The sequence below is a fragment of the Peromyscus californicus genome, unplaced genomic scaffold (genome assembly GCF_007827085.1).
Source record: "Peromyscus californicus insignis strain IS unplaced genomic scaffold, ASM782708v3 Scaffold_4__1_contigs__length_199733344, whole genome shotgun sequence".
In the NCBI taxonomy this organism is placed as follows: domain Eukaryota; kingdom Metazoa; phylum Chordata; class Mammalia; order Rodentia; family Cricetidae; genus Peromyscus; species Peromyscus californicus.
This window is the reverse complement of record NW_026294562.1, coordinates 164,081,393-164,097,796: the sequence shown is the minus strand read 5'-3', so window position 1 is coordinate 164,097,796 and position 16,404 is coordinate 164,081,393. Positions and strand designations below refer to the sequence as shown.

Genomic DNA, 16,404 nt, shown 5'->3' with positions numbered 1-16,404 from the left:
AAATTCTGTTCAGTTGACTTCACCTTTTAGACAGTTTATACTTCTAAGTACAGTATTCCAAAGCTGCTTCATGTTCCTGTGGTGTTTCTATAGCAAAATTCTTCTCATCTGTTAAGGTAGGTTGTACGGTCTGCTGTCCCTCTTTGGGGTGAAAAAAAATGAGGCATTTGCTGAGTATTCTTCACTTTCAGATACAAATGGTGCTAGGAGGGGGAACAGTGGATTATGAGATGAGTTGGTTCAGGTATAAAGCAAAGTGGACATGGAGCAGGGCAAGTGGACATGGAGCAGGTGTTCTCAGAATTTGGTCTTTCTTCAGCAATGAACTTCTAATTGACTTAATTAGACTGTTTTCCTCTTCAAAGCAAATCAAGCAGAAATGATAGAGAGTTCTCTTATTCCCTTTGTTCTCACACATGTATCACCTCCTCTGTTATCAACACCCCCATCTGAGTAGTGTGACTGTGACCACTAAAGAAACTACATTGCCAAGATGTTTTCACTTGACATGGTATTTTTAAGGGCTTCATTTTACACACATAGCAAATAAAATGTGGAAACTAAACAATAACTCTCCATAGAATGCCATAATCCATCATCTAAACCCCAAGTGATCTACAGTCAGAGTATCTTCAACTCGCATCCTAGAAAAAGAAAAGTTAAATTTAAACAAAAGCTTGTAATGAAGATTCCACCTTTTCTTCTCCTGACCAAAAGAAAGGATGAAAAGTCCTCCCCAAGAAAAATCCATATTTTCCCTCCTATCCTCCCCCCCCTGATTTTCCTCCTCATCTTCATCTAGTAAATCTCACCATTATGTACAATATTTCCAAATCTTGTCTTTGTTGTAATTTGGGGTGAGTGAACACCACTTTTTTCCAAACATTTCCCCATCCTCTGTGCATTCCCAGTAGATCATGTGTCTGAACCAGAAGGGAAAGGCACATTTAGCATAGTCTGTAAAAGAAAGAACCATTGGGAAGAGGAACACTTTCTTTTTTGCAGCACGTACACACACACACACACACACACACACACACACACACACACACACACTTCTCCACGGTCTGCTCTTCCTTACTCCACCAATCGCTTATGACAATTATATTGGTACTACCCTGTAATCCACTTCCCCTTCCATGTTCCGCTAGTAGTTTTCTTATAAAGACAATGGAGTCGAAACACCTCTAACACATCTTTGATTACGTGTGATTTTGATGCTTTCAGAAATTATGCATCTCAGAGAATGTGAAGACCGCTCAGCATGTAAAGCCCTCACTATGCAAGCATGAGGATCCAAGTTCAGATCCCTAGGACCCAAGTAAAAAGCCACGCTTAGTATTACACGCGTCTAACCTCAACACTGTGGAGGTAGAGAAAGGCAGATTCCCTCGGACTTTCTGACCAGGCAGTCTCACCAAATTAACAAGCTCCAGGTTTAATGAGAGACCCTGTTTCAAAAATAAATAAATGATAATAATAATAATAAAGTAGAGAGTAATAAAAGGAGATACACGACATTGACCTCTGGCCTCCACACACTCACAGGTACACACCCACACACACTCACACATACAGCATATGCACTCATACACAACAACAACAAAGAAGTTGTGTATCTCTTATTTTCACTTCAGAATCTGCTCTAGATTCTGAGTTCTTGCCTATCACACCAAATGGTCCCCAAGACAAGGCATACCCTCCCATTTGTGGAATTTTGAGTCAAGACTCTTACCTGAGACAAAACAGTACCTCCAGTAACCTTGAAAGGTCTTGTTCAAAGAACACCACTTGTGTTTTGCATTGAAATTGACACAGTCATAGAATATTTCATTTCTATACCAGAATGGAAAGACACAGTCATCATCTAAAAGAAAACAAAAATCCTTTATCTGTCCCTGAGTTTGTTAGTAGTGGTTTTTTTTAATTAATTCCTGTCCTAAATGAGACATCTATATCAACATACCACACACGAATACACACAAGGCTCAGGGAACATCTCAGAAGGGGGATGGGAAGAATGTAAGGTCGGGAGGATGGGAGGGAGAGCTGTGACATACTGTCTTCTAGACACAGCATGGCCATTGCTCTCATGACCCCACTGCAGCTGGGGTGACCTGCCCAAGATCAAATCAACAAAATGACTCAACAGTCCAGCATGCATCGCTAAGTGGACTCAGTGAGTTACCAAAAAGAAAAAAGTGGAGAGGACATAAAAGGAGGAAGGGCGTGTGAGGGGACATTAGGGGACTGGAACAGGGGTTAGAGAAGGACATGATCAAAATACATTGTTTGTTTTGTTGTTTTTTGGTTTTTTGTTTTTTTACTTTTTCAAGACAATGTTTCTCTGCATAACCCTGGCTGTCCTGGAACACGCTCTGTAAACCAGGCTGGCCTCAAATTCACAAAGATCCGCCTGTCTTTGCCTCCCAAGTGCTGGGATTAAAGGTGTATGCCACCACTACCTGGCTTGCATTGTTTACACATGTGAAATTGTTGAAGAAAAAATATGAACTATTCTATGTAACACATTTTAATTAAAATAGAATTATATCACGTTCCCCCTTCCTTTAAATGCATTAGATTTATATATTTTTAAAAAAACTGTTCTATTTTAAATTTTTTAAGTGAGTTTTTCCAGGACTGAAGAGATGGCTCAGTGATTAAGAGCACATACACAAGAGGATCCAGTTCAGTCCCCAGCACCCCAGTGTGGCAACTCATAATTCATGTAACTCAGGCTCTAGGAGAGACCCTACACTTCTGGCCTCCACAGGCACCTGCACTCACATGAACATGCCCAAATACAGACACAGGCATATACATACTCAAAAACTAAAAGTAACTCTTAAAAAAAGATGAGTTTTTCCTCAGAATCCCTGACCTCTGAGATCAAAGCCACTATTAGAACTGTGGATGACACTGTGAAAAAAAATGGGCAATTCCTGGATTCCATAAGCTTAAAAAATATCACTTATTTGACTCTGCCTAGGTCAATGCCATGTTTTTATATTGAAACATCTATACTATGGTTAGGCAGTTGGTTATAAAATGAAGTGTTTTTCTACCTCAGTACTGTTTTGTTCACGATATCCCAAATTATTATTGGTTGATTTCTTATGTGAATTTTAAAATCTGGGATTCTCTATTAGAAAGGCAGAAATTTAAGTTTTTAGTGCTGGTAAGAATTCATGGCGGCAATAAATGATGGAAGCAGATGCAGAGATCCACAGCCAAGCATCGGGCGGCTCAGGCGTCCAGTTGAAGAGGAGGAGGGATTATATAAGCAAGAGGGAGGAGGTCAAGATCATGATGGGGAAACCCACAGAGACAGATGGCCCGAGGTTGTGGGAGCTCACGGACTCTAGACTGACAGCTAGGAGGCCTGCATGGGACCTACCAAGGCCCTCTACATGTGGGTGACAGCTCTGTAGCTTGGTCTGTTTATGGGGCCCCTAGCAGTGGGACCAGGATCTTTCCCTGGTGCACAAGTTGGCTGTTTGGGACCTATCTATCCCCTATGGTGGGATGTCTGCACAGTCTTAATGCAGAGAGGAGCTTAGTCCTGCCTCAACTTGATATGCCATGTGTTGTTGACTCCCATGGGAGGCCTTACCCTTTCTGAGGAGCGCATGGGTGGGATAGAACGGAGGTGCGGGAGGAAACGGGAGAAGAAGAAGGGGAAACTGTGGCTAGTATGCAAAATAAATATAAAAAATGAATTCATGGTGGCGTATTTCATGTTTGGTGTCATATGCAATGTTTTATGAAAAAAGGGGGGAAGACAAAATTTACTAGAAGCAAAATCACGAATGTGCCCATTTTTATGGAATCAGAAGAGAACACAAAGGCACTGGAGAGATGGTTCAGTGGTTAAGAGCACTGGATGCTCTTCCAGAGGTCCTGGGTTCAGTTACCAGCACAAACATGGCTGCTCACAATCTTTTGTAACTTCAGTTCCAGGGGATTTGATACCCCCTTCTGGCCTCCCCATGCACTAGGCATGCATATGGTGAACAGACATACAGACAGGCAAAACACCCATACACATAAAATAAAAATAAAGATTAAAAATTTTAAGAGAAAGAACATACATTAATAATGAAAATTTTCTGATCAACTTACCTTCTGTCTCTGGCATTTTCATGATGGAATCTGAGAAATAAAAATTTAAGTAAAGTTCATTTTAATCTTAGGCTTTAAAATAGACTCTTCTAGCAAATGACATTAATAGCTATGTTAGTCTGAGGAAAAGCAACATTGGCATGAGCTTATGTCAAGGATATCACACACAATCTGTTTTTCAGACCTAGTTTTTTCCACCTGAAATTATTTACTTTATTGAAATCCTACATATATTTTCATTGCTAGGAACTGAACCCAGGGCCTTGCCCATGCAGGCAGGGGCTCTACCACTGAGCCACACCTGAAGCCCCTCACTGGGGGATTCTAGGCAGACTCTCTTCTAATCCTATGTGTTTCTTTTTTTTTTTTTTTTTTTAGGTTTTTCGAGACAGGGTTTCTCTGTGCAGCTTTGCGCCTTTCCTGGATCTCACTCTCTAGACCAGGCTGGCCTCGAACTCACAAAGATCCGCCTACCTCTGCCTCCCAAGTGCTGGGATTAAAGGCGTGCGCCACCACCGCCCCCTAAGTGTTTCTTAATGACTTAATTCCAAAGTACATTTCATCATCAGTGTAAAGGAGAGTACTTCCTCTCTTATCAATGACTGATTGACCTTTAACATTAATTATCCAGTGGTAGGTAGCTCTTGGTTCACAAATTCTCTTTCATAATATCAAATAGATTAGAAGTCCCCTCTCCAATCAAGTTAACTAGTATTGTTGACACTAGATAGTCCCGTGTTTCCTGAGTTAGTTGGAATAACACTCCAATTAAGAATGCTATTCACAGCAGTTACTTCATGAAATCACATGTGGTCAAAGTGCAAATATTAATCACCTATGGAGTGATCAGCCACAAATGGAACACTGTATCATACACCCTGCCCCTGAGGCTCAGGAAACATCATTGAAGAGAGGTAGAAAGATTGTAACAGCCAAAGACCATGTAAGACCAGACCAAGACCTCTGTGTATACCAGCAGACACGCACACATACAATTAAGAGTAAAGTAACTCTTTTTAAAAATAGTAAATTAAAATATCAATCAGTAAAAGAATTTTAAAGAAAAATATGCTTTAGAGTACATTCAGCTGTTATCAAAAATGATCATTTGAACAGACACAGAAAAGTTCTCTTTCATTATTTTCTTAAGTATTCAGCCTTTGAGAAAAGAAATATCAGTTTGACATGTTCATAAATGGCATATTTAATCACTTAAAAGTACTGATGGAAAATCATTATTCTTTTTAATTTTTTGAATATTTTTATTAATTTCATACATTATATTTTGATCATATACCCTCACTATAGAAGGTCCTTCCAGATTCACACCCCATTCCATACCTACCCAATGTTTTTTCCCTATATGCTATTGGGTGTGTGGCCATCCATTGGAATGTGGTCAACCTTACCTGAGTCCACACCTTTAAAGAGAACTAATTCTTCTCCCAGAAGCTATCAATTAGAAAATAGCTCCTCAGTGAGGGGCGGGACTTCCTGCCCACCACTCCTAATAACTTGTCATTATACCCAAAGATTAGTGCAGCACTCAACCGTCATCAGAGAAGCTTCTTTCTGTAGTAGGTGGTATTTAACAGACACCCACAACTGAGCAACATGCCGAGAATAAGACACCGTGGGGTGTTCAACCTTAAATGGGACGTCTATACCACATTCCATCCTCCTCTGAATCAGGGATCATTGTGAATGAGGAAGTAGAAATACTGTTAGATCCAGTGGAATCACAGTTGAATTCATGACGACTGTGACAGCATGCACAAGACCCACGCAAGCTCAAGCCATACAAAATCTTCAACTATTTTTAAAGGAACTGACACTGCCTTGTATATATACGTAAACTAGTATTTCATCTTTTAAAAATATGGATGATCCAGTGACACCACTTGTCACAACTTTTTTTTTTCACAAGTTCTAATAAACATTTTTTAAAACAAACTTACCCATGGTTGGTGGATAATAATCTGAAAGACACAATGGGGAACAAATATTTATTTCACTAAATTTAACACTTAAAATGAAAGAAACAAAAATATCTCACCAAATTCAACTGTTGTGAAAAATGTAGTTTGAAGATCATTGTTTATACAGGACAAGAGAGTACCCTTGAACTCTAGTCTAGTGGTCTCAGAGGTCAGTGCAGAGCCGAGCTTTGGCTCCGGTACCCAGGGCCCCATAAAAGAATGGGGCTTTGGTGCCAGAGACTCTGCTGATGTCCATAGTTGTGCTGCCACTGAGTGCCAGGATGGTGTCAGTGGTCTGTGCTGTTGCTGAGGGGTGTTGATGCCCATGGTCCCTGTTGCTGCTGGAAGCCATGTTGGTGTCTAGCCTGTGCTGCCACCTGAGGCCATGTTGATGTCTGTGGTTCATGCTGCTGCCTGAAGCCATGTTAATGTCCATGGGCTGTGCTGCTACTGGAGGCTGTGCTGATGTCCCTGGGCTGTGCTGCAACCTGAAGCCAAGTTGCTGTCTATGGTCCATTCTGCCACCAGGGATCATGTTGGAGTCCATAACCCTGCAGTAGCCGGGGGCCATGTTGATGTTTGCAGCCCATGTTACCATTGAAGGCCATGGGGATGTCCATGGTTTTTGCTGTTCCCTGAATCTATGTTATGTCCATGGTCTGTGCTGTAGCCAGAAACCATATGAAAGTCTATGATTCAGGCTGCAGCTGACGATAAAGGGCAAGGAAGCTTTTTGTTGCTGTGGTGTTGATGACTAGAGACTCACAGTTGAAAATGAAAGACAGAAGGCAATTGTGACAATCCCTCTCTCCCACCACTCACCCCAAAAAGAAACAGTCTAGACAGGAAGCCAATAAAGAGAACTCTTAAAAATTGTGGTAGGGATGCTGAAGTGTAACTCTTCAAAATTGATGGCTTCTGGTGGGGGTTGGGGTGGGGAAGAACTCAATTTTCTTTAAGGGATGGCTACTAGGGGTTTGTTTTGACGATGCTCCAATGAGTATATTAGCAACACAAATTAGACTTTGTATTTTTTTCTTTTTCTTCTTTGGTTTTGAGGGAGATCACAAGGGTAGGGGGGTGGACCTGGGAGGACTGGGAAGTAAATGTGATCAGGGTGCATTATGTGCAATCTCCAAATAATAAATAAAAATATTATGTTTAAAAAAAGAATGGAGCTTTGGTCTCTCAGGTCATTGTGTGAGTTGTCTTCTCACTCCTGAAGTTCCGATCATTGCTGCAGGATCTGGACTCTATACAGCTGAGGCCCCAGAGTTTTTTTCTGAGCTGGTGACTTTATAGCCACCAGTTGTAGACAGACTTTACTGGATCTGAAGATGGTATTCTGACCCCAGCAGATTCATAGAACCCAAGGGGTAACTGAGGTTTTGACTCCACCTACTCACCTTGGTGCTGAGTGTCCAGCCTCACCTTTTGTCCCACTGGCACAGCCAAAAAATAGTAATCCGTTCAATAATCAACACTGTGTTACACCAGCCCCCTAGGTGAACTACATGTGGATAGTCCTCTAATACAAGTCACAGAAAACAGAACATCCCAGCAGGCTTGGGAGAAGAGGAAGCGAAAACCAACCCACTTCAACAAGCATGTAAAACATGACAAAGCAACACAGAAAAAAAATTAACATAACCTCCACTTGTGACCCATTACCTACCAACCAACTCCAGTATAAGGCAATCCAAAGTTACAGAAACTGAAAAAGAGAAATGCCTTTCAGGAAGACTAATTTTGGGGTTCTTCCCTATGACTAACATTCAAATATAAGCAGTAAGAGGATTGAAACAAGATAACATAGGATACTGAGTGTTCAGCCCTAAATGGGACATCCATATCAAGCCCCTCTCACTGGGGCTTAGGGAATGTTGCAGAAAAGGAAGCAGAAGAAGTCTAAGAGCCAACGTGTGGGGAGAAGTGTGGTGAAATTCTGTCCTTTGGACATGGCATGACTGTCATACTCATGAACTCACAGCATCTGTATCTTGCACAAGGTCAATAGATCCAAAACTCCAGCACAGAGGGGAGAGATGATCTCTCCAGGCCCATGCCTTACTGGGGAGCTATCAGCATTCAAAAGCTTCTGGGGGAGAGCTTCATTCTTTTTTGAGGGTGTGACTACTGATAGGATTCCCATGCTTCAGTAGATGGCTCACACCCATGTACACATGGGTGCCATTCACTAGACTTAATGGGTTACTTTTTTAAAGGTTGAGAATGGGACATATTGGGGGAAATTGAAGGGGGAAAGAAGAGTATATATAATTATATTTTATTGTATGTATGTATATATAAAATTCTTAAGAATAAAGAAAAATTTTAAACAAAAATAGAAGAAATAGAAAGTAAGAGAGGTTACCATTTGCCAGCTTTTGGTAATATATTTTATTCCCAAAATAATAATTTCAACCCTGGAACAAGATCACTCAAACCAGTCCTCTGTGAAGCGTTTCTAACTCAATCACTTCTCTTCCTCCAGGCCATGATCATAAATGGTTTCAGCAAGTACCGCTCAAAACCTGTGTCTTCTGTCTTCCCACGTGCCTGTTCAATCATTGACTGAAGATGTCTGTGACACTTAATTTTTTCACCCCAAAGCCTACCATGCTATCACTGCCAAAATGCTAGAATTTGGTCATTTTCATTGTCTGATTTCTCTGAAAGCAGAATGCCTCTAACTTCTGATCACATTCTGTCATCCTCAAATTGGCTATGGTGGCAACATGATAGCTAGAGCCCACACTGACTACAGTCAGCATCACAAGCTTTCAGTATGTACTTTGGGGCTCAGACAAAAGCCCCACAGGCACTTGGCAGGTAAAGGAACCTACCACCAAGACAGGTCTGAGGACCTGAGTTAGATACCTAGCGCCCACAGAGTGGAAGGAGAGACTCATCTGTTACAAGTTGTCCTCTGACCACCACATAGCAACTATGATAAGCTACCCCCAAACACCCAAAAAAAGCATAAAATAAAATTGAGGTGACAAATGGAGAGATGTCTCAGTGGTGAAGAGCATATACGGATCTTGCAGAGAGAAAACTTGGGTTCAGTTCTCAGGAGCCACATGCCAACTCATAGCCATCTGTAACTCCAGGTTCAGGTCATCTCTTCCACCTTTTACAGTCACCAGGCATGCACATGGTGCATTTATATGCACAGAGGCAAAATGCTCATTTAAAAAAAAAAAAGGCATTGATGGGGCCCCTTGTAACTATTGGAAACTAATATTCATGAGCTGTCTAAAGGAGGATCATGAATAAAGCAGCAGTTGGATGACCAAAACCAAAACAGCACTGCATCATTCTAAGTACAGGCTAACATGCCCAGGATCCATGGGATCTCACTCTAGATACCAGAAATTGTAATAGTAATATATGGAGTGATAAGACAACAGTACCTTCAGAGGCCAGACATTGAAAGTGGAGAGGTCTTAGGAGCATCTCATCAACTTCCTAGTAGATGTACCATGTAAAGTGTACATGGTAAAAGAGAGACCTGGGCCAGCGAGATGGCTCTGAGAAAAAAGTGCTTGCCCCCAAAGCCTGATGACCTGAGTTTGATCCCTGGAATCCACATGGTGGAGGGAGGAAACAGACTCCTGCAAGTTGTCCTTCGACTTACACATGCATACCATGACATGCAAGTGTGCATGCACATAAACAAATAAATAAATATTATTCATAATTTTAAAATAAAGACACACAGCTAAGGGAAAAATGTTACCTTTCAATAATCGTAAAATAGGAATCCCAGTTGACACTAAAGTGATCATACAATAAGAATCTCTTATTCCTCTTTTTTTCTCTTTCATTTTTAAACACTTATCCACTCTGCTTTTTGACTATTTTAAAACATGCCAAGAAGTACTTAAATGAGTATGTACTCTCAGCCATTCCATAAAAAGCATATGTCCTGGCGCACGCCTTTAATCCCAGCACTCGGGAGGCAGAGCCAGGCGGATCTCTGTGAGTTCGAGGCCAGCCTGGACTACCAAGTGAGTTCCAGGAAAGGCGCAAAGCTACACAGAGAAACCCTGTCTCGAAAAACCAAAAAAAAAAAAAAAAAGCATATGTCCAGCTCTGCATAATTCTTACAACACTAAGAAATGAACCAGAATGAAGTCCCTTTGTAAATAGCCATTTCAGAATCACTCAAAACATTACAACTTTGATAAAGAAATAAAATAGTCTTTACAGAAATAAGTTATATTTTTCTCATTCTATAGGCACTTAAAACATCAAAATGAAGAAAAAAATTGTTCTGTGACATGACTTCTGACTTTCCCCCTTGTTAGTTTAATCTTGCTAGTTTTGAGCCTTTTTGGAAGATCATGTTTTCTACACTTAAAAAAACAAAACAAAACTAGATGATAGAGAACTTGCTCTTTTGTTTATTACGACACACAAAATCAGGGTGGCCTCTCCCCTACAGGACATCTCAGAATTTGTTACAAATGGTATTGATGTGTGCAGCTACTTCATCAAAAACTCACCCCCAGCCACACTCATTCCCATGCCTCACCTTTGTCTGGAAGACTGGACAGTCTGTAAAACAGGCATATAGAAACCAATAGGATACCCACGGGCTGGACCATGTTCCTCCTGTCAGAAAATGGTTGATAAACCTAGCTTACTCTAAAGATCTTGAAGACCTGGGATCCAGTCACAGCCTCTGTCTCCTCCTTATTCCGTCATCTCTCCCCTCCTCCCTCCTCTTCCCACTCTTCCTTCTCTGAACAACTAGACTCAGTCTGCTACTTTTCCCTATCCTTCTCTACTGCAAATGCCAGTCTGGCTTCTCATCTCCTCCCTCCCCTCCTCTCTCTCCCTCCTCCATCTCTTATTTCTCTCCACCTTCTCATCCATTCCCATATCTTCTTTCGTTCCCAACTAATTCCATCTCTAGCTTCAGATAATCTTGTCTTCTATCACTTTCTCTCCTTAATCCCTTTGATTGCCTCTACTCTCCTCCCCCTCCTCCACTTCCCCTCCCTCTCTTCATTCTCCTCCTTTGCCTCCCTCTGCTGCTCACTGTTTCTCCATCTCCCCCCTATATTTCTTCCTCCATGTTGCCTCCCTCTCTCCACACTACAAAACTAAGCCTCTAGCCTTGCAATTGAATTAATACATAAAAAGAAACACTTTATGTTAGTGGCACTAAGCATAAACAAAGAAAATGATGTTGGGGAAATTCAAGATGTTATCATGAAAATAATCACCCAGATCACATGGAGAGTCACGGGTCTAACGACACCTTAATCCAGCTTCATAAACCAAAGTTGAGGAATACATTACAGAGACCCAGGGACTCTTCTTGTTTCATAGGACTCTTTAGAGAATTAATAGATCAGTAGATGAGGGGCTGGTTAGCTCCCTAAATAGCATTGCTTTCATACACCACAAAGTATTTACTGAAATGTGTTTACCTCCAAAGGAGCCAGGAGCAGTTTTCAGAGAGGCTGCTTTACTTCATCCTCTGGGAAACTCCACAGATCCTCTGTCTTGTGCCATCTGACAGTCACCACTTGGGGCACTAGGAACATCATGACCCAGGCAGTGCCATCCACCTGCCAGTGCAGGGGAAGTCTGTAGGCAGAATCCTGACACTGGAAGGGGCAAAGGAGCAATGGGTAGAGTCTGGGTTATCTTGTAGGGAGCATTGTTGTCTTTCTATCCAGGAGGGTGACATTCCCCTGTGCCTGTGAGATCGTGATGCTGTAAGGAGGCCCAGGGGACTCTGCCCTGAATCCCTAGCTCCCATGAGTTTGGTTTCTAATGAAAGATGAAGAACTCTGCCAAAAAAATAAGTGCCAGAAAGTCACAGCTGGAGTCTGACAGTCTACCCTTTGACAGTTTTCTTGGTAAAAATTTTGGTTGCTTGGTTGCTTGAGTTTTTTGAGACAGGGTCTCACACAGTCCAGGCTGATTTCAAACTCTCGGTGTAGCTTAAACAGACCTTTAACTCCTGGTCTTCCTGCTCCAGAGTGCTGGGATTACAGGCATGTGCCACCAAGCTCAGCCTTAGCAACCATTTTTATAAAAAAAAATGGTTATTGCATCCATCAATGAGATACAATGTGAAGTTGTTGCATTTTTGTAAAGTGCGGATGGTAATATCAAGTTAATCAAGAAATCTATCACCGCCAAAATGTACTATATTTTGTCAGCAAAGTACTGAAAGTTTTCTAATGCAATGCTTTTATGCTTGGTGGGGGGTGGTGTTTTTTTGAGACAGGGTTTCTCTGTGTAGTTTTGGGGCCTGTCCTGGATCTCGCTCTGTCGACCAGGCTGGCCTCGAACTCACCTGGCTCTGCCTCCCAAGTGCTGGGATTAAAGGCGTGTGCCACCACCAGCCGGCACACTTTTATGTTTTAAAGTAACAAGGCACATCTTTGTTTTTTACCTTTGAAGGTGATCTCAGGGGCTGGAGAGATAGCACTGGCTGCTCCTCCAGAAGACCTGGGTTCAATTCCAAGGACCCACATAGCAGCTCACACCTCTGTAAATCCAGACAACATCACACATATATGCATGCAGGCAAAACACCAATGCACATAAAACTTTTTAATTATATAAAAAATTTAAAAGAAGAAAGTGATCTCATTGGACTTCTATTTTAGGAAATTTTGTTTCTTTTTTCCCCATTTTATTAAAAAGGGATTATTTTCTCATACCATATATCTTGATTACAGTTTCCTCTCCTTCTACATCTCCCAGTTTCTCCCCACTTCTACATCTACTCCCTCTCTGTGTCTCATTAGAAAAGAACCAGTTTTTAAGAGGTAACAAAATAAAATATAATAAGATAAAACATAAATCATTACCTCAAAACTGGACAATGTAAACCAACAGAAGGAAAAGGGCCCTTGGAGTGGCACTAGAATCAGAGACACACTTGTTCATACATTCAGGAGTCCCATAAGAAACTGAAAGCCATACTATATATGCACAGGACCTGGTGAAGACTCATGTCAGCCTTGTGCCTGCTGCTTCAATCTCTATGAGTTCATAGATTTAGAGGGTCTTATTCTCCTGGTGTGTTCCATCCCCTCTGACTCTTCCACTCTGTCCATCACCTTTTCCATAGGATTTCCTGAGCTCTTAGAGAGGAGATTTAATGAAGACACACCCACCTCCTCTCTCTCCCATGCATGTGTGATGTCTGGCTGTGGGTGTCTGTAACTGTTCCCATCTGCTACAGAAGGAAGCTTCTCTGATGATGTCTGAATAAGGAATATGAGCATTTTATTGCTACTTTTCATTTTTCAGACCAGTAGTACTTGGCTTTAGCATAGGTTTCTGGGCTATATGGTCTCTGGTCCTTCATTACCCAAGCAGTTTTGAGTATAGGTTCAGTCTTGTGGAGTAGGCCTTAAGTCAAAGTAGACATCGGTTGATTACTCCCACATATCTTATGGCTCCATTGTTCTAGAATATTCGGAAGGCATGAAAGATTGTAGATCAAAGACTTTGTGGCTGGCTTAGTGTTTACATTTCCCTTTACTAGCCTACAGAGTACCTTCCCATGCCAAAGACACTTGAAGATGGGGGTGATGTCTTCCAAGGCACCAGCTCAATGAGTTGTGTGGGTGTTGTCTTCAGCAATGGAGCTATACATCCTGTCAAGAAAGGTCAGAACACATTTTCAGGTGAAAATACATTGGCTATGACCAGGGCTTGTAGTTTTTCTGTAAATGATGGTGTGTGATTCTACCAGTGGTGGAGAAAGACTGATAGAAATGTGTTAGTCTCCTTGAATTCACCTGTCCTGGTCCTAATAGAGGGGTCCCTGGGTCTCCCTCAATAGAGTTTGTAAGCACCTTGCAGGGCCTGGGAGAGTGGGAAGGGGCAGGGAAGGCTGCCAAACAAGTTCTTCTGTGATTCCTCGTGGAATGGGCAAGTGTAGCTAGAGTTTTCCTGCCTGGCCCACAGTCAGGGAAAATCTTTGTCACCCACCAGTCCCACAGCCGCTCAAACCTGACCAAGTAAACACAGAGACTTATATTGGTTACAAACTGTATGGCTGTGGCAGGCTTCTTGCTAACTGTTCTTACAGCTTAAATTAATCCATTTCTATAAATCTATACCTTGCCACGTGGCTCGTGGCTTACCGGCATCTTCACATGCTGTTTGTCATCGTGGCGACTGGCAGTGTCTCTGTGACTCAGCCTTCCACTTCCCAGCTTTATTCTCCTCCTTGTCCTGCCTATACTTCCTGCCTAGCCAATGGCCAATCAGTGTTTTATTATTGACCAATCAGCAACACATTTGCCATACAGACCATCCCACAGCAGGCAAGGGGTGTTTTGTGTAAGGCATTTGCCTGCAGGCAGCTCAGGATCCAGCCAGGAGAGTCTCTCAAGTCTCAGATAATTCTGTGGAAGAGATGACTTCTCGGACGTGGGTATAAAAGTCTCCTGAGGCACCTTTCAGTCGGACCCTGGTCCTGGTGAAGCATCTGCTGAGGGAGGTTTAATATTAGCACCGGCAGGCCAGAGCTCCAGTCAAAAAGAACTCAGGTGGTGTTGAAAGTGCAGAAGATGGAGGTAGAGATGGGGGGAGGGGCAGATGAGGGGGGATTTTCTCCAATTCCTCAGAGGATGCAGGTAGAGATGGGAAAGAGGGGCAGATGAGGGGGATTTTCTCCAATTCCTGAGAGGATGCAGGTAGAGATGGGGGAAAGGGGCAGATGAGGGGGAATTTTCTCCAATTCTCAGAACAAAATGGGCTTTTTAGGCTCTGATCTATTCTTTAAAAAAGAAACCTAAATTATCATCATAATCTTATAGTTTTATTTGAGATAAGCCTCTAGCCATTTTGGGCAAGTGACAACCACATCTTGCCAGCAATCAATGAAGTGAAAGTGATCCAGTGCCCTGGTTCCCTGTGACATAACTACTCCCTTGTCCAGCAATCCTCAGAAGGCCATCCTAAATGAAGGCCAGTCATTTCACAGAACATTCTGGGTTTCCTAGGAGACAGTTTAACATGATAGTCTGCATACTCCTTTCTTAAATTCTTTGCTATGCAATCCTAGGAGTGAGTTTTCTGAGGTATCTTCCCATTTCATCCCACCAGATGGCATTCACACACAAGAGGAAGACGGAAGAGACTAGGACTTCTGGATTGGTTTTCACTAGCTTGGAGCATCGCTCATCCATTGCTCCAAAACAAACGTTCTTGGGAATCCCATGCCAGTCTAATAGTCAGAAATTACTCAAGAACTGTGCTCTGTTTCTTTACCAGAGTATTCAAACAGCTCTAGAACATCAGAAGTTGATCAGACCACTTTTCCATTCAGTCAAGTGGGCTAATAAGAACCAAAACCACATGATCCTGAATTCTTATCAGTCTAGTGCATGATACTCTCTGATATGATCCCTGGGTCTGGGTTCTTTTGACTTTCAGGGCCTCTGACATGGTACCCCAGGAGAGACTAATCTCTAGAAAATGGAGAGAGATATTAACGGAAGATATAGATTACATACAAAGATAGATAGATAGATAGATAGATAGATAGATAGATAGATAGATATTGAAAAATATAAAGAGGAGGAGAAAAAGAAACAGGGATGGAGAAGGGAGAAGAGAGTCAGTGAATGATAAGAGAGGTAGGTCTGAGATACAGCAATAGAATCACTAAGATATAGAGAAGACATGAAGGCTAAGCTAGAATTAGATCGTGTAGACAGGCAAGGGAATGACCAAAGCCTCGAGGTCCCTTATTCTGGAATAATGAGAATTCATTGAGAACATGACATTGGCCTTACCTGTGGTCCTGCTTCCCAACAGTTTACTGTGTGTCATTCACAAGTCCTTGGCACTTCTACACCTCAACTTCCTCCTCATCAAAGGAATCCTTCTTGGGATCAACTATAATATGTAGTCAGTCCTGAAAGGCCAAAGAAGGGATTACAGCCACCTTAAAAGAAATTCTAAGATGTTAGAATTACATTTAAAAATTAGAATGAGGCTAGCAAGGTAGGTCAATGGGTAAAAGTGCTTGCTAACAAGACTCATGATCTTACTTCCATCTCTCTGACCTATAAATATGGACACATGCACCATGATGGGAGCAAAAACATACAAAATAAGTAAATAAATGGTAAAAAGTTAATTTTTAAAAATTAATACACAGCAGGGTGTAATGGCTTACGTCTTCAATCCCAGCACTTAAGAGGCTGAGGCAGGAGGCTATGAGTTCAAGGCCAACCTGGACTACATGGTGAGTAAAGGACTAGCCTGTGTGACAAAATAAGATCCTATCTCAAAAAAAAAAATC

The 16,404-nt window shown here is 41.9% G+C and overlaps 1 protein-coding gene across 1 annotated transcript; it reads right to left on the bottom strand.

The window, feature by feature from the left end:
• Positions 1–814: 814 nt before the first annotated feature.
• Bsph1 (binder of sperm protein homolog 1) lies at positions 815–10,717 on the bottom strand. The gene is made up of 5 exons (XM_052760270.1): positions 10,645–10,717; positions 6,084–6,104; positions 4,126–4,155; positions 1,736–1,867; positions 815–957 (listed from the first exon to the last, which is right to left on the bottom strand). The coding sequence occupies exons 1-5, from the start codon at positions 10,715–10,717 to the stop codon at positions 815–817; spliced, it is 399 nt and encodes a 132-aa protein (XP_052616230.1).
• Positions 10,718–16,404: the final 5,687 nt, after the last annotated feature.